This window comes from Anarrhichthys ocellatus, unplaced genomic scaffold (genome assembly GCF_004355925.1).
Source record: "Anarrhichthys ocellatus isolate YVR2014 unplaced genomic scaffold, GSC_Weel_1.0 scaffold56, whole genome shotgun sequence".
Lineage (NCBI taxonomy): Eukaryota > Metazoa > Chordata > Actinopteri > Perciformes > Anarhichadidae > Anarrhichthys > Anarrhichthys ocellatus.
Genome location: NW_022280086.1, coordinates 2,370,563 through 2,388,093, shown reverse-complemented (window position 1 = coordinate 2,388,093; position 17,531 = coordinate 2,370,563). Strand labels below are relative to the sequence as shown.

At 45.1% G+C, this 17,531-nt stretch overlaps 1 protein-coding gene across 1 annotated transcript in view; it reads right to left on the bottom strand.

Moving 5' to 3' along the window:
* smg1 (SMG1 nonsense mediated mRNA decay associated PI3K related kinase) overlaps positions 1-17,531 on the bottom strand; it is a 60,892-nt gene that overhangs the window by 10,437 nt on the left and 32,924 nt on the right. Inside the window, exons 33-54 of the mRNA XM_031871131.1 lie at positions 17,202-17,340; positions 16,420-16,638; positions 16,142-16,322; positions 14,849-15,010; positions 14,436-14,674; positions 13,762-13,916; positions 11,504-11,726; positions 11,079-11,325; positions 8,872-9,101; positions 8,402-8,647; positions 8,181-8,319; positions 7,294-7,403; positions 6,884-7,105; positions 6,597-6,790; positions 6,238-6,410; positions 5,728-6,007; positions 3,622-3,894; positions 3,303-3,537; positions 2,431-2,642; positions 1,762-1,918; positions 1,059-1,248; positions 51-331 (exon numbers count right to left, since the gene is read on the bottom strand). Of these exons, the coding sequence (XP_031726991.1) occupies positions 51-331; positions 1,059-1,248; positions 1,762-1,918; positions 2,431-2,642; positions 3,303-3,537; positions 3,622-3,894; positions 5,728-6,007; positions 6,238-6,410; positions 6,597-6,790; positions 6,884-7,105; positions 7,294-7,403; positions 8,181-8,319; positions 8,402-8,647; positions 8,872-9,101; positions 11,079-11,325; positions 11,504-11,726; positions 13,762-13,916; positions 14,436-14,674; positions 14,849-15,010; positions 16,142-16,322; positions 16,420-16,638; positions 17,202-17,340 (4,507 nt within the window). The remainder of the gene's footprint in view (positions 1-50; positions 332-1,058; positions 1,249-1,761; positions 1,919-2,430; positions 2,643-3,302; positions 3,538-3,621; positions 3,895-5,727; positions 6,008-6,237; positions 6,411-6,596; positions 6,791-6,883; positions 7,106-7,293; positions 7,404-8,180; positions 8,320-8,401; positions 8,648-8,871; positions 9,102-11,078; positions 11,326-11,503; positions 11,727-13,761; positions 13,917-14,435; positions 14,675-14,848; positions 15,011-16,141; positions 16,323-16,419; positions 16,639-17,201; positions 17,341-17,531) is intronic.

Sequence of the window (17,531 nt, the reverse complement as noted above, 5' to 3'; positions counted from 1 at the left end):
CACACACACACACACACACACACACACACACACACACACACACACACTACCTTGCTCTCTGCACCAAAGTCCTTGGCCTCGACCTGGGCGACAACGTCTAGGCCGAGCGCAGACAGGGTGCTGCAGAGGGCCAGACCGAGGGCCTGGCTGGGCAGACCCATGAGCATGTGCCGAACAAACTCGGCTGTGAAGGCCTTGATGGGGCGGGTCATCTGCTCCTCACTGACTACTGCCACACCGGACCCTGTGGCACTGGGCCGTCGGTACAGCGGCTTCCCCAGACCAACTGGTCCATTTGTCGGCAACAGGTCCTCAGCTGGGGAACTGGTACCTGCACACACAACATTTGTCACACACACACACACACGGCAGGCAGCAGAGCTGATCATTCAAGTTCCGACACTAATGGTTACATTAGTGAACTTCCAACATTGAGATCATTAGTATCTCATCAAACAACGATCATCTCTGTAAAGATCTAGAGGAGTAATGTCTCTCTGGACAGAGAATCAAGTCTCTCTCTGTGTGTTGTTGTTATCAGAACTTCTGCTCTCTTTGTTCACATAGCCAGCCAGCCGTGTGTCTTTCAGTGCATGTGAGCGTGCTCCACTGGTTATCGCACGGCCGTCGCTTTACACTGCTCTCATACGATGGTTAAGACCCATGGTGTCTTCTCTTAAACGTAGCACCCACCTCCCTGTTCCCTCTCAGGTAAACACCGTTAGCTCTGCTGCCCTTCTGCAGTTGTTGATGCAGGTGCTGCATCACCATGTAGTGAGGCAGTCAAAATGATACCAAACTTAAAATTAAAATAAATAAAAAAATGGAATGAAATTGAAATTCTTAAAAACAGCCGCACATAGAAATAATTGGCCAAGCTTCATTTTCCTGCCTGGGAAACATTTTGTATTAGAGAACAGATATACACTTTAGTTACATTTTACCACACAAGAAGGATACAAAGACTAACATATTGTTTTACGCCTGTAAAGTAAAGGTCCTGTTCAACAGGTGACTGCAGAAACATGAGCTGCTATGTGGCAGTGTAGAACTCTTACCAGACAGAGTCTGAGCAAAGGAGGCACACAGTCTGAAGAAATCCCTGATGGTTTGCAGTCTTTTGAGGAAGAACACGTCTTCCATGAGCTGCCGCTGATTCACACTGTCAAAGAAGTGGAGCTGTGCGGCCCGAGCCTCCCTCAAAACATCCACCTTCCTCCAGGCCAACGGAACCTCCAGGGAACTCAGCTGAGGGTAGCGAGAAGAGGAAAATGATTTTCATTTTTATCTTGGTAACCATAAATAACCTAACATGATGCTGACTGATGGCTCAAGGAAAAGTGGATAAATATACAATTACTCAATAATTAGCCTCCCTTTGTGCCAGAGGTCTGCATGGGCCTGTCTATGACCATACCAACAAGGTCAGTCACAGGACCAGAATCAGTAGTCTGTGGAAATCTCACTTCACAGAATCTGAAGTCTTTGAAAAGCTCTAGTATAAATAGATGACATTGGCTTTAAGTTGCCAACAACTTGATGCATCAGTGTGTCTCATGGGACCTGAAGGCCAACAGACCACTTGCAGACCTCCATAGGATGAGGGCTTACATACAAATCTAGATTGGATGCAAAGGATGGAGAATCTCAATACCTAAAGAATCAGAAATCCAAGAATATTAAACAACCGGCCACAGGGAGGAACATACTCTGTGTCCTCTACAGCCTACTGTTACATCTGAAGGAAAAGCTGGGCGCTACCTTCTCTGTGAGCTGTCCAAACGCAGTCTCTAGCTGGGTGAACATGCCGTCAAAGGCCACCAGCAACATTTGACCCGCAGACATCTTTGGTGTGTCCTGGCCCGGTCCATCCATACTGCGAGGCTGGATCAGCTCAGAGTACTGAGCACGCAGCATTCTGAGCACAAAAAGACACATTTTTATACATCACACATGCTTTGGATTGGAACCATTTGCAGATGTTCAATTACTTAAAGGGCAGGTGTGTAGCATTTTGGGGGATCTATTAGCAGAAACAGAATATTCATAACTATGTTTTCATTGGTGTATAATGAGCTGAAACTAATGTAACTTAGAATGAGCCATACATATCTACATAGGGAGCACGTCCTCCATGTCTTTTACAGCAGCCCACAACATACAAACCAAACACTGGCTCTACACAGACTTTCACATTTTTATGTTACCTGAAGGCCAACGTAGTTGTCTGGCACGCTTGTAAAAGTGCAGTAACGTGAGCCACAGAGTGAAAAACTATGGCAGAGCCAGCTGCTGTCTGACTTCCATTGCTCCTAAAGTCGTGTTGTTATGGTGAGGATGGCCTCTATTGGCCACGCCCATAGAGGCCACCAAATCCTACACACTGCCCCTTTAAGCAAATGCTAATGCGCAACCATAGCAACTACGAACCTGGTGATGTGGAGGCAGTGGTTGTGCCCATCGTGGTCCAGGCCCGTGGTGGCCTGCAGACTGTCGACCAAACCCTGCAGGCCGAGACCATCAGAGCTCTGCTCCACCAGCTGCTCCAGCTCTGATAGCATGGACTCCAGGGTGGGCTCTCCTTTTACCATGCAGCGCAGAGCCTCTGGAAAGATGATCTGACGGAAGTTGGTGTTGAGTTCCTGTAGTGAACATAGAGACACAGCAGTGAGTAACCTTTTTTCCCCCCAGTGGAACGTCCTGCTCTAACAGCCCAATCTTTAAAAATATGTTTTTCCACAGGCCCCTCTTCTTCAGGAACTCCCTTATCACATTCACACCTGGGAGCTGCCCGTTAAGAACACAGCTCCACTACAGCCGTTAGGGTTAAGGGCCCTCAGTGGTGGTAATGAGGGAGGGGACAAGTGCTGCTTTTTCACTTTCCAGACCAGACGGTACCAAGCTCGCTTCTCCAACCTTTAGGAGCTGCCCCAATTTGACAAACCCCTACAGACAATAACATGACATCAAATTGTAAGAACCTCATTTTTATAAAGAGACTTGGCTGCTTCTAACTGTCGGCATCTACTTATTCTTCTTCAAACTAACTAGGTATCTTGCATGTCTTTGTTAGCTATAGATCAAATTGAAAAATTGAAATTGGGAAACTGGCTCTAAAATACTTGAAACAATCTGCAAAGCTTGTAAAAGTAGTCAAGCTAATCCCGTTTAACCAGTAATAAGTAACCTTGTAAATGGAAGCTTGCTCTCAACAGCCCTCCCTGTTTAAATAAAGGTTTTAAAACAGAATAACAATTACTGATTGATTGATTGATTTCACTGTGTTTTGAGGGTGCATCTACCTGCAAGCAGGTGTACACAGCGTTGGCCAGGTAGACAGCTTGGGTGATAGCTGAGGGAGCAGGCATATCCAGGTCATGGGGCAGGAGTGGGCAGCATTGCAGCAGTGTTGCCAGGGCACTGACATTTCCAATCATACTGCAGAGCTCCTCCAGGAACCACGCCCCGTCCCGAGATATCAGGTCTACCAGCTGCTCTCCAGCACTGGCTGCTGCTCCCTCCATCACCAGGTTCCGTCTAGGGACAAAAAACACTGAGTGACTTCCTTCTGTTCACCTGCAACTGCAATAGATTTTGTATATTGAAAGATGTGTGTTAAACCTGCAGAGTGTGCAGAGGGCAGAGGTAATGATTCCAGCCAGGCTGAGGGAGCCCGGCTCTCCATTCTCCCGAAGGAAGACCGTGATGCAGTGCTCAATCTCCTGCAGCTGCTCCTCACAGGCTGCGGCAGTTGTGCCCTCAGCCTTCAGTCGCTCTGCTTGGTGCATCACACGCTCATTGGTATCAGCCCCTTGGTGCTGCAAAGTCAATTCCACACTGGACAGGAACTGGGAGGAAGCAGCAGGAGGCTGTGGGGCAAACAGCACCTCATATCTGTAAAGGGGAGGGGCAAACAAAGATGAAGTGTGTGCAGGACACATTACAGGACTACAACATCATCTTACTGATAAGAATGTTCTGTTCCAGTATGAGGATTATGCCCACTAGAGCCCCGAAGGTGTGCATTAATACATAATGTTACCCATTTTCTATATTCAGTGGTAGGAATAGGAATTGAGAACCCGTTGTCCGATTCCTTGGAATCGCACGCTTCTGTGACTACTGATTCCTCTCATCGATGCTTTCCAAAAGCGCTAATAACCCTGAGGGGACGCATCCTATTTCTTCCCTGATAATGCTACATTGGGAACAACAAATCAGTGTCAAAATGGACAGGAGAGCAGCTAATAACGTTAGCTGTCAGCAGCCAGTGGGTAGCACAGTCCTACTTGGCTAAATAATGGAGCCAACAGAGTTCCATCATGATGCCAGTCCACTTCCAGTCGCTGGGAATCTCCCCTTTTCCTTGTAACAAAATATTTTACACTGTAGTATTGCTATATATGAAATATTCTTCCAACACTGCTGATTTTTCTTTTCACCTTAATGACTTTTAAGGTCACAAAAAAAAGAAAAACACTGTCTGACAGTATTTTTCTTTTTGTTCCAGTTCTTCACTGAAGTCAGGATATTAACATATTAAATATATAAAAACTAAATGATGGCACTATTCCATAATCCGTCTCTATCTCATCACTAACCCATCACTAAGAATCTAACTTGACCAAATTGAAAAAAAAAGGGGTTCAGCATTGTAGTGTTTCTCATGACCATCATGCTATGAACATATGGTAATGATCATTACATTTATGCTCTGTGGGGGAAGCACACAAACTCATAGACTTCAAATATGATAAGAAAAGCGGATCCGACCCAAAATGTCACCTGACCAACTTCTTTCATTGTACTTTTCTCAAAATACTGTCTCTCCATGATTCCCTCAAAGATGACCAAGGGACGTGCTCTGCACTGCCAAACCACCATCACATTGAAGGTGTTTCTTCTCTTCAAAAACCGCTCGTTGAGTTGTTGAGTTAGGCTAAACTTTATTAACTTCAAAACTAATTCAGAATTATTCGAGCCTTGTTGTAAATTGGGCAACGGTAATTAGCTTATTTTTTTCTTTGTGTAAAAACTATTTTCAGTTTGTCTCGATCAGATAAATCTGCTCAGACGACTGCTGACCATACACTAATAATACAATACAAAGGCAGCACCCATAATCATCCTTTAATTCAAGCTGATGAGGTGAAAATGTGTAAACCCGTTTGACTAGTGGCAAGCTGAATACGCGTGTTAAATTCCACAGCAATAAGAAAACAGAAAAGCAGCACACCACCCTCTGTTTACTTTACTTTGCAAGCACTAAATATTTCACACTGTACTCTTCAACGAGTAACATAAGCCTACCGAATAGTTCAAAGCCTCATTCAGAACGTTGACTTTGGAATTGAGATTACTAACTTATTGAATCCAGCACCGCCCCCCTCGTCACGCTCTCTCACACACAGCAAGCGACGCTCAGTTTAAAAAAAGTTTCAACTGATTTCATCACTACATGTCATTTATGAAAAAGACCATTTCATTGACTGTAAATTTGTCAAATTAAATAAATAATAAGCCTACAGTAAACAGCAACACGCAAGTTGATTCCTTGTGGCCCGGGTAGGAAATCCACAGACTCCCTTAACAATCAGACTGTTTTGTCAGTTGTTGAGTTAGCCGTGGTGTACATTTGACAAAGGTAGGATACATTAAGTTAATGCTTCATAAGGGATCTTAATAGTTTGTGTGATACCATAAAGGAAAGCCTCTGCAGGTCCTTACTGTCTGTAGATGTGCTGGCAGTGCTCCACTGTCATGTCTCTCAGCAGTTCCTCTAACCAGGCCTTCCACTGGTGGGCGCGGTGCAGCAGCAGGGTAGCCCGCGGGTACAGCAAAGCCACCGTAGCGTAGCTGTGCAGCTGCTCCAAGCAGCCACGAAGGGCCCCACGGCGCTGCTGCAGCAGAGAGCTCACCTCCGCCTCCAGGCTCTCACATTGGCTGATCAGGTGGGCCTGGCCCGCATTCTGCAGGAAGGCCGTGGCTGGCACATAGCTAGGAGGACCTGGAAGAGTTGGACAGTTAACAACATGATTCACCATACTTGTTTACAGATAATAAAGAAGGCCTGAAAGGGAGTAGCAACCCAGAGTTAATGAATATCTATGTCATCACGTCCTCTTCATAATTAAAATACATGTTTAACCCTAATTAAACCTAATAAGCACCCAATAATAACTAGGTAATGAACTACATCATCTCAATTTACTTTACCATCATTTCCAGGGGACTTACCCAGATCTATGGGGCTGCTGATGTCCTGCAGCAGGCTGGCCAGCTGGGTGGCCTCCAGGTTGGAAAAAGCTGCCTGGTACTGGGAGATCCATTGGTCCAGGTCAGCTAGCTTGCTCTGAATGGCCTCCTGCACAGTCCGCTGCTGCAACTGCAGCTGCGTGTGTTCAGTGTACCTGAGACAAGGAGGGCTGGATAAATAAGCTTTCAGAATGTGGGTTTACTTATTGTTGCATACAGTATCTATACGAGCCATCTGCCTGACTGCATATAAAGAGAGAAAATGAATGTAAAATGATTAATGACTGAAGGATTCATTTTAACGTGGATTTGGAATACATTCATATTGTGCCGTCTCAGACCTTTGCTCCAGGGTGAGGATCAGATGGTCTGGATGGTTCTCAGCTCCCTCCAGGAAGGCCATCTCCTCTTGAAGTTTGGCTTGGAGCTTCTCCCCCTGGCAGAGCAGCTCCTGCAGGACCAAATACTCTTCCAAAGCCTCTTCCACCTGTGGCAGCACTGCCAGCATCTCGTCACGATTCTTAAACCAGTTCACCTGCACACATTCAACACAGTCCAGCAATTACATTCAGAATCCTCAAATGCTTTGCTTCTGGTCATTCTGGACAGTGTACTGTCATGACCTCACCTTAATCTCAGCCACCCTGGAGGAGAAGAGCGAGCGTGTGATGTCTCTCTCCATCTCCCTCTTGCTTTGCTTGCTGTCAGCCTGTTGGCCTCCTCCTCCTCCATACACTGCACCAGCAAAGCCCACCTCCCCCCCAGCAGTCCAGTCCACCAGGGGGTCATAGACGAAGGCCTCCAGAAGAGTCAGCAGGGTCTCTCTGCCCCGACGCATCATCTGAACCACCTGAAATGACATAACTGACTTCAGCAGAGCAGCAAATATCTGCCGACACGGCAAACACCATAATTAGAGATCAAGACTAGGTCCGGCATACTATATGCCTTAAGGTCTCAACAGGTGTACAAGTGGCTTTACAATCAAGTCCTGCATGGTAAGTATATACACAGTTCACAGTGTGATATGACAGTAACCTGTTCACAGGACAGCCTAAAGATGCCCTCCACCCCAGTGACTCCCAGAGCTGTCTCAATGTTGTGGGTCATCCTGAATGGGACCTTCTCTGGCACCCGCAGGCTCTTCCCTAGTGACAAACACAAAATAGATAGAAACATTAAACATACCATTCTCTGTCTTATTGAAGCAGCAACCTTCGGTTCCGAAAAGTGAAGCCAATGAAAAAGTGCCTAAAACCTGCATCTTTTGTCATGAGAGGGAGGTAATCAGGGGGCGACTCCTCTGATTGTATAGAAGTCTATGAGAAAATGACTCTACTTCTCTCTTGATTTATTACCTCAGTAAACATTGTAAACATGAGTTTATGGTCTCAATCTCTAGTTTCAAGTCTTCTTCAATACAGCATGATGTTCATTTAGTAAATGATGGTCCATTTAGAGTCAAGCAGACCATAAAGCAGGGGATGCTTTAGGGCGGGGCTACACAGTGATTGACAGGTCTCTACCACAGTTGTGTCAGTTGTTCTTAGCTCCACCTTCTTCTGTCACTTCTGGTTGCATAAAAACCAAGACGGCGATGGTTAAAAAGCTGAACGTGATGCTTCAAAAGCTTAGTCCACAAACTAATGACATCACGGTGACTTTGGACACTTTTAATGTACAATCTATGGTCTTATCATCACTCAGCTTACTCAAGATAAATGAGCCTTGGGAGTCAGGGAGCTGGCCTGATGATATGCTATGATTGGCCAGTCTGCGTTCGAGGGTGGGACTTGGCATACAGTCAATCTTTATGACATGCCTCACAAATCAATTTAACAAGCAATGGAAATTGGACACATGAATAAAATCAGCAGAAACCAATGAGTCGGTAGACAAGGCACAGTAAACCAGTTGAAACTGACCTTTTTCAAAGCATACGTTGTAGTCAATGTGCACCACTTCTCCAGTGGTCATGTCAATCAACACATTGTCGAGGTGACGGTCGCCAAGGCCGATGATGTATCCCACCATTGACATGACAGCAGTGGACCTGGCATAGGACTGCAGCACAAAAGAAAAGGAATTACAACCAAACAGAACATTGATAGTTTCAATCACATCACACATCTCAATCTTTGATTACCTGAGTGACCCTCCACCACTCGCTGGGTGTGGTGCAGGAACACCACAGCTCCCTGGCCAGTAGGTTGGAGGGTGTAGCCTCCATCAACTCTTTCAGCACCTCCTTCATGACGCTGAGAGGCCAGTCTCGTCGAGTCACATCTAGACTGAGCCCCACTGCCTTCAGAGCTGGCCCGATGCGGCTGTAGTACAGCTCACTGGGACGGGGTACTGGAGGCACTGGCTGCTGCTGGAATGAGTCTTGGGCCTGATCAGGACGCAAAAAACAAAAAAAAAAAAAAAAAAAAAAAAAAATACATGTCAAGTTAGCTGCGAGGAAAAACTCTCAAACTGCAACAGGCCTGAACGTGGGGTCGCAAACAGGAAAGGTGGTCAGAAAATTGCCTGCTGTCATTTAGATAAACAAACTCTCGCTCTTCACCTGGCTGAGTTTAATTGACAACTCTTTACAGTGCAGCATATTACAGTTACCTTTTGAGCTTGCAGCACAGCCTCCCTCTGTTGCCAGCGCTTGTAGAGGCCAAAGAGGGGCGTGGCTCCATCCACCCACTGGATGAGTCCTGATCGGGTTCCGAGGGGGGTGACGGAGTAGTGGCGAGCGTGGAAGTGTGGCTGCTCCTGCTGGTTGATCTTAGTGAACATGGTGTTGACAATCGACAGGAACTGCATGATGCGCTCATCTAAATGCAAATCCTCCAGACCTGAGAAAGACATGGTTTGAATTACTACTGACACTCTTCAATGAAAGCAGGACTGGTGCAGTGTCAGACATGCAGAGAAGATGCAGTTTGAATTAGCTCCAATTTAGAACTTGCATTGTGTGCAATGCACAAGAGGAGCAACGTATAAGAAAATGGTGAAGACCCAAAACTGTATACATGACTTCATAACACCAATAAAATCGAAGGCCATTCAATGCAGCAGCACTAACACTTCTTAAAAACAAACTAGGCCTACAACTTTCACCAAACTTCACTTCCTTAAAAATTTAATTAAAAAAAGCCTGTTACATTGTTTATGTAATTGTTACAATGCTTACTGCTTGTCAGCATCCTGTCATGTGGTAACTTGGCCTTTTGTGTGTTCTAAGTGTATTCAATGTTTAAAAGAATTGGGTTCAATTGGGAGACTGTAAATATGAATTCATGCTTGATGGAAAGGGCTGACAGGAGTTCCACACCAGCCATAGGTATCAATTTATAGATTGTTGTATTTTGGTTAGAATGAGCCGTTTACGTCTACATACGTAGCGGGTCCTCTTCACAGAGCCGTCTGCCAGGATTCTACAGTAGCCCAGAACGGACAAACCAAACACTGGCTCTTTGCATTTTCATGCCTTGCGTTGGCACCGTAGTACACCTAGGGTACATCCCAAGTCTCTTAATTGCATCTCTTAGTTTCACTTGCGTCCTTTACTTGCGTCTTAGTCCCTCCTACCAGGGATGCATAGAGAGACTCAAGGAAACCATGCGAGGAGAGAGGAAACAAGGAAATATGTTTTAAGAGACATGAGACGTCTTTTCCTCAGTTGCGTCACGTGAAGCCACGTCTGTTTCTGCTAACGGCGGCCGCTGATCACAGCTGTGATCAACTGTCAGTCGGATTTAACAGCTTAATAACTAATAATAAATAAAGACACACCGTATACAGAGAGAAAACACCTCTACAGTGATGATTACTGTTACCTGTTTAACACACTGTGTCCTGTTTATAAGTGCAGGACCGATTTCTACGGCAGAATGCGTTTGTCTTAATTATGAATTATTTGCGTCTGTACGTTTTGAAATTCTGATTGTGACGTCAATATTAATTAACCCAGAATATGATTATGGTGATTTTTGAACACTGGAATTAATTTATTAGGCTCCATGTTTCAGGTTAAATTGAAATGATATAACTCATCAAACCAGCTGAATGGTCAGCCTCACGTGACTGAATGAAATGATAAATGATGTAAAACATGTTTAGTCTCTCCAGCTCTCTCTGACTTTAATTGTATCCATAATAAAAGTTATTGAGGGAAATATCAGATCATGAAAACACAAATCTTTCTAATAAATGTAGAAAGTTGTTTGTGATCGTTTTGTTGTTCAGACTAAAATGAACATTTATTTAAACCAGATGGTGAATCAGAAAACTAATCAAATATAAACTAGAGTTTATTCTGCAATCTGTCTTCACTCTGGTGTTGAACTCCAGTCAGTCAGTCCGATCGGCTGCAGCATCCAATCACATAACTGATGAACAATGAGGGGGTGTGTCGGCCGTTAAAACACTTCCTGGAAGGCTGTTCTCGTGCGTCCTCGCTCATGGATCCTCTGAGATCTCTCTTCGCTCCTTGGAGCAGAAATAAGAGCTTTGGGACGGCCGTCAATATGGCGGAGCAGAACAACTTCCGGTTCAAGTGAGGATCGAGGAGCGAGGAAATGACAAATAAGAGACTTGGGATGTACCCTACACACTTAGCACACGGGAGAAGTTTCAGCTGGTTACAATCTGGAACCTCGCTGCAAGATGGCGGCAAATACTTCACACTAGATCTTTAAGGTGGACCAGCTATTCTCATTTTGGTGAGACAAACTGTTCCTCCGTGTTTTGCTCCGTTTAACTGATAACTTAACTTTAATCCGTAATAATTCTTAATGTCAGTGTTATTTATTAACATCACTATCACCCACCTTTAAAAAGATATGGGTAGTTGCGTCCATCTGAGCCCAGGAAGAAGAGCTTCTTGGGCTTCGTCTTGGTGGGCAGGATGGTGATGGTGTTGCCCACGCTCTGTATGGTCACAGCGTCTGATGCAGACACCTCGCCAGGCAGGGCCATCTCTGTTGTGGTCATGGAGACCAGTCGAGGACTGATCTCATCCAGATGAAGCAGATAGCTGGTTCTCTTCTGAGCACGCTGCTGCAGGCTCAGCATGATCTGACCAACGCACACACAAGTTGAGTCATGCTTGCAAAAGGTTTTATGCACTATGTATAATAATGATGTATGTGTTACAGACGCATTGAACCATTTTTGAGCCTACAGTCATGCAAATGGGCCTATCTGAAATCCTTAGTGAATCAACAACATATACAGTACAGGTGCTAACCCACACCTGTTTGAAGGGAAGCCAGCTGCTGGCGGGGTTGGCAGGGTTGGAGGGGTTTCTCAAGCGCTCCAGGGCCGAGGTGATGGAATCACCGTAGGTCTGCTGGAACCACGTCTCATGCGGCGTCTCTGCTGGAGCTGCTGTGATGCTGCAGACGTGATCCAGGGCGAAAACCACGGGGCGCATCAGAGCAGAGTGCTTCTCACGCATAATGGCAGTCTTTTCATCCCTGCAGCACAACAGAGAGTGTAACTAGACTTGCAAGGATAGAATAGAATAGCATAGAACTTTAACAGGTGGTTTAACACAGTTATGTGTGCTTGGTCGTCTTTAGACGACCCCCAGTCGACTGTTCCACTGTTTTTCATCAGTGCAGGTCAGGATAACATTATAAACAGCCCTGGTTCTGGTTCTCCCCTGCCTCCTTTCCCTCCAGCAGGCCTAGCAAAACGGCCTGGGCCCCCAGCAGCGTGGTGTCGGTTCCCAGCGTGACCTGCTCCTGGCCAGAGGAGGAGATGCTGCTGCCGGGCACAGAGCTCTCCACCTTCTGCTGTAGGTCCGACTGCAGGTCGAAGGTGGCAGCAAAGCCGGATCTGGGTCCGCTGCTGGAAGCGCCAGTCTTAAGGAATAGGCTTGTGGCAATCTGATCGTATATCGACAATTGAAGAGATGACGATTGAATATTAAGTCGATTTTAACCAACTAACTATCCAAACTAAGATGTAAATCTTTGCCCTACTGTGCATTTAGAGATGTTTCTGGTGGAATAGCATGTCTGCCCGCTGAGCCCTGTTAATCAGAGTGACGAGTGAGTGAATATTAAATCCAGAATTTTAAACCATTTTTCTGTGTCTTTTCCATGATCTGACACCCTGCATCTCTGTTCCAGAATATTATACTATGATTATCATTATATCCGCACTCTTTCCATCACTGACTGTTTTAACACTGACAATCTGAAGAAAGAGCTTCGGCTGCCAGATCTCATCCCAGTGAAGAGAGTACTGGTCACCGTGAGGTAGCCAGTGGGGCACGCTCACATGCACGAAAAGCATGCGCAGCCAGCTTGATTATGTCAACGGACAGAGAGGTCTGGATTACAACACACACACAGTTAGCATTAGCAAAAGCTAGCTAGTGTTAGCCGGCTGTTATATCAAACTAATACTGGCTGGTTACGTCTTCTCTCACAAAATAGTTAATTATAAGATCGTCACTTTAAGTAGGTAAGTAAGCCAACTTAACTTGGCTAATGTCAGCAATAGTAGCGTTAACACGCTTGGTGCGGGAGTATTCCTTTAACATCGTGGAATTGATCTTCAATACAGTCGCTGCATTCCTTTCTTTGATCCTTTTAGGATCTTTACAGACTTATCTGCCTACGTTTCATTGTTTCAACACAAGTCAAACGTTTGGACTAAAGCTAAATAGTTTCCTCCGTTTGCTTTCCAACCCGTTCCTTACCGCAGTATGGCGTAAGAGTATGCCCTTGGGGGGGCGCACCCACGTGATTGGTTGAAAATGGAGGACGCATCTGATTGGCTACAGATAATTCCCTGTTGGAATAAATGCGTTTGTAAATCGAGTGGCATCAGGGGAGTCTCAAGAGCTGTCGAATGTAGTGGGGTAAAAATTTAAATATTAACCTCTGAGGTGGAGTAGAATAATAAAGTAGCAGAAAATACTCAAGTACTGCACTTAAGAACAATTTAGAGGTACTTCTACTTTACCTTCTTAGCTACATTCCACCACTGATTTCTTCACAACAGAAACTTGCTCAATATCTAAACAAATGCATATGAATTACATTTGTCTTTTATTCTCGGTCCATTTATTGTATAAAGTTGTACTCAATTGTAGTAAAAGAGCATTTTACAAGAAGGAATGTGTTCCGTTTTTTGGAAATAATAAAATTTAGCTTTTTTCATTTTTAACCAATTAATAACCATTTAATCCAAGTAACAATTAACAGATTATTAAATGACCACAATAGTGGTTAGTTGCAGCCCTAATGGCCATACTTAAATGCATCCTGCATGAGCACACTGGTGCGGAGGACCACTTACCGGGTTGATTTGTTATGTCACACCATTTAAGTAAAACAAGGAGTCAAAATGGAGACAAACCAAAGGACACAGTGGCTGATAAGAATAAAAACTATTGATGATTTCACCTCTTCCCTTTTATCCAGGTCCTTTTCATGTATTAAACAGAACATTGACTCAGAGGCTCCTGGAGCTCAGGTAGAAGAAGGTGAGCCTCACCTGCGCAGTGTGTTGTTGTTCTGGACTCTCTTGACCTCGTCCTCCAGCTGCTGGATCCTTCGTAGGACGTGCATGTGTTGCTGTTGTAACACGCCCAACCACAGCTCATCCCACAGTAAGGTGACTCTGCGCAGCTCACCCACCAGCTGCTGGACCTGATCATCACACAGGAATAGTTAGCAACATCTTAGGACTACAGCATGCATCCGATTTAACCCTTGGAAGCCCGCAAAAGAAATATTTATTAATTTTACTCTTTCTTGAGTGCAAAGGTTTTTTGATAGTGTCATCTGCAATGGGAATATTTCCCCACTGCTGTGGGTGTTTTCCCAGCCAGCGACGGTCATCCCTACAAAGCCCACCTTGAAAAGTTTCCGTACTTTTAGAAAAGTACTACCTCCTGACCAGAGCCTTTTTGGGGGTAAAGTGTCCCCGGAACTTAATTTAGACCCTGAACCTTGCGGTTGAAACGCAATGACGACATAAAAAGGTCACTAGCTTCCGGGGACCTTAACCCTGCAGTAGAAAAGGAGCTAAAGCAGGTACTCTGCTCTGTCTGATATTACATCGCATTTTTGACAAGTAAGACAAAGTAAATACGGCAGGACCGTTTCCACCGGTTGAAACTCTGGTCATCAAACAGTGCAGAAGTCTCACTGCGCACACCCTCCTACCTGAAGCACCATGGTAGGGTTAGCAAAAGACAGCTTCTCCACGATCTTGCTGTAACAGTCCTGCATCATGGCCTGGTCTTGACTGGAGCAAAACGTTGCCAGCTCTTCTGGAGCACCTCCTTGGTCGCCCCTCTCCTGCTCCTCCTCCTCCTCCTCCTCCTCCTCCTCCTCCCCCCCAACCAGGCCCTTTCCCTGCATGCTGTCCAAGAAGGTGGGCAGAGCTGACGGCAGTTTACTCCCTGTCGACAGAATTCACATCTAGAGTATTTACATTGTTATTGTCAATAAGGTTACTGAATGATATTCTCACTTATATAACATTTTGTATCTTGTTTTGACCAGCGGCAATCACATGAATGAGGAAAGTTATGGACTTCCAGCCTGTTTGACCAGCGTCGCATGTTAAAGAATACCTGCATTCTGAGCCTCTCCTCCCAAGGAGAGTGAGCCCACGATGGCAGGGTAGAGGATGAGGTGAGGGGAGTCCTGGGCCACTCGACACAGCAGGCTGCAGATACTCTGTCGGATGTACGCTTCTGGATGGTTGAGACGGGAGAAGAGCTGCGGTATGATACCTGAGGAGGACACAAATTACAGCAGAGTTTAGAAAGGCAGCAGCTTACATCGTCCTTCTTCTCTAAGAACTATCATTGACAGCATACATTGTTCTCACTATTCTTTGATGGGAAATTGAAATTCAATCATGTATGACTGTTAAATAAGTTACATTTACTCAGAGTGCCTCGTGTCAGGACCTTCTCTCACTCAAACACATCTCAAAATAAAAGTGCTCCAGCCTGATCAGATGACAACCAGCCGGTAGTGACCAGTGTCTGATCGGTTAGTGATTCTCTAGCTCGACTATGACTAGTTTGTAAGCCACAGGGAAGGCAGAAGTAAGGGTGCTGCAATCCATCTTTAACGGCCGATATGGATTCTGATCAGTGGTCTCTACAAAAGAAGATTAGATGATGCAAAAAGATATCTCTACTCTAAAACAGCTTCACAGAGTTAAAATGTGTTCTTACTTCTCAAAAAAACTCATACTTTTCAAAGGAAATACAAAAGAGAGAAACATTGAAAAGCATATGGCACAGAAACAGACCGTTAAGCAATGTTGACGGATGAGTAAAACGATTGGAGGTTAACGGGGTGTTTTTAGTGCTTTTTGAAGGGACAGAGTGAATCTGCGCTTGGTCCTTGTTCTTGAGGAGCATTTTCCAAAAGGTTTGGAGTGTTTTAAAAAAACGGTGAATATCTTAATCCTAAATACCTACACAACAAACGAATATCCAAATAGTGGAATATCGGGGTCCAGCCCTACGTAACACAACATCACAGTCCATTAGTTGATTTATATATTGTATTAAGAATCTGCCAAGTAGCTAGTGAACAATACTGTCAAATAAATGTAGTGAAGTTAAAAGTACGATATTTAACTCCCTAGTTACATTCCACTACTGCTAGAGCACAAGATAGTTTACAGGAGCATAACACTGATGTGGTCTCTTAATGTGGCTCTCAAAGTGCACCAGGTCAATGCATTTCACTTCAAATGTAAAGGTAAACATTTCCCTGAGAGGGTCCGAGGTCCTAGATGTTTGAATTGGTCTGGGGACGCTGAGGTTAGGACGCTGTACATGCCGTTAAAGAAAGCACGGTGTGCATGCACGCCCCCCCCCCCGTCATTTTGCAGTACGACATACCCCTCCAGGGTGCAGTAGGGGTGGAGGCTAAACCCAGCTCAAGCCCCTCCCTCAGTTCACCAGCATGCTTCACCAGCAGACGGAGGAGTCGCAGGGTTGCCATGACAATCACATCGTCGTTGCTCTGCTTGCTGTTGTGATAGGACAGCAGGAGTTTGGGGTCATCCTCATCTATAGGGATCTAAAACACACAACAGACACTTAGAATAGAAGCTGCCCTCACTCCCAGCAACACAAAAAGACAAGTGTAACCATGGCTAAGTGTAACTATGTCTCACCTGTCCACCATTGAGCTTCAGGAAGGTAAAATAGGCCTGGCAGGAGACCCGGTAGAGGCCGAAGATGCGGTCCACCACCCGTCTCCAGACCCGGATCAGGCCATCTGTGACAGGCTGGCCCGCCTCCCCCAGCCAGGGGCACGAGCCAGTGAGCTGGCGCCAGATCACGTCGACCATGTCGTCCTCGTCGTCCTCCTGCTGTAGAGCCATGTCCTCATCCTGGAAAACAACACAACAGCAGGATGAGAACCGTCTGATTCACCCGGAATCACCCAACATTCCAGACACTACTTTAAAGATGTAGACTTTTTTGAGTTAAACTGAAGAGGCTACCAAGTTCACATCATCCTTTTTCATCAGATCATGTGTGCTAATTGTTTGTCGACACAGTTGACGATAAGCACACAAAATAAGCCGTGGAGGAATGAGTTGGTAAAGATAAATTGCCCTGAGGAGATCGACTGGGAAGTTTTATAAGACCTGGCAGCCATCATCACCCACGTCTAGAATTGCTAGTTGAAAAACACATTTTGAGTATGATATTGGCTGGATGTGAATTATGCTGAAACATACAGCAAAACCACATAATATCTGTCATAAACAGTAATCCATGGTATAGATGTGACAGCTTTTCCTCCCCGTTATTAAATTGAAAGTTTCTAGTAATATTACGGTATTTTGCATATTTGCTTACATTGTTTTCCTTTACCCATTACTAAATGACTATTCTTTCTGTGTCCGTCTGTCTGTTGTAAGATACAATCTTAAATAAAGAGTTGTACCTGTATGCCAGTAGGTCGACACATGGCCTGTCCGAGAATGCTAAAGATGGTGTCCTTGTCTTCTTCACTGGTGGTTGCTGGCAGCAGCTCCTCTATCTCCTTTTTTTCTCCAGGAAGAAGAGGCAACCCCTCCCCTTGGCTGAGACAAAAAAAGATATCCTTCAGTACGCCATTTCTAGGGTTGATGCAGTTTTGACTCAGTGATTGAGTTGAAGAAACACCTCTCACACAGTATTATGAACTTTACAATGGTGGAATTAATTAAATCCAAGACAGTAACTACACACACACACACACACACACACACACACACACACACACACACACACA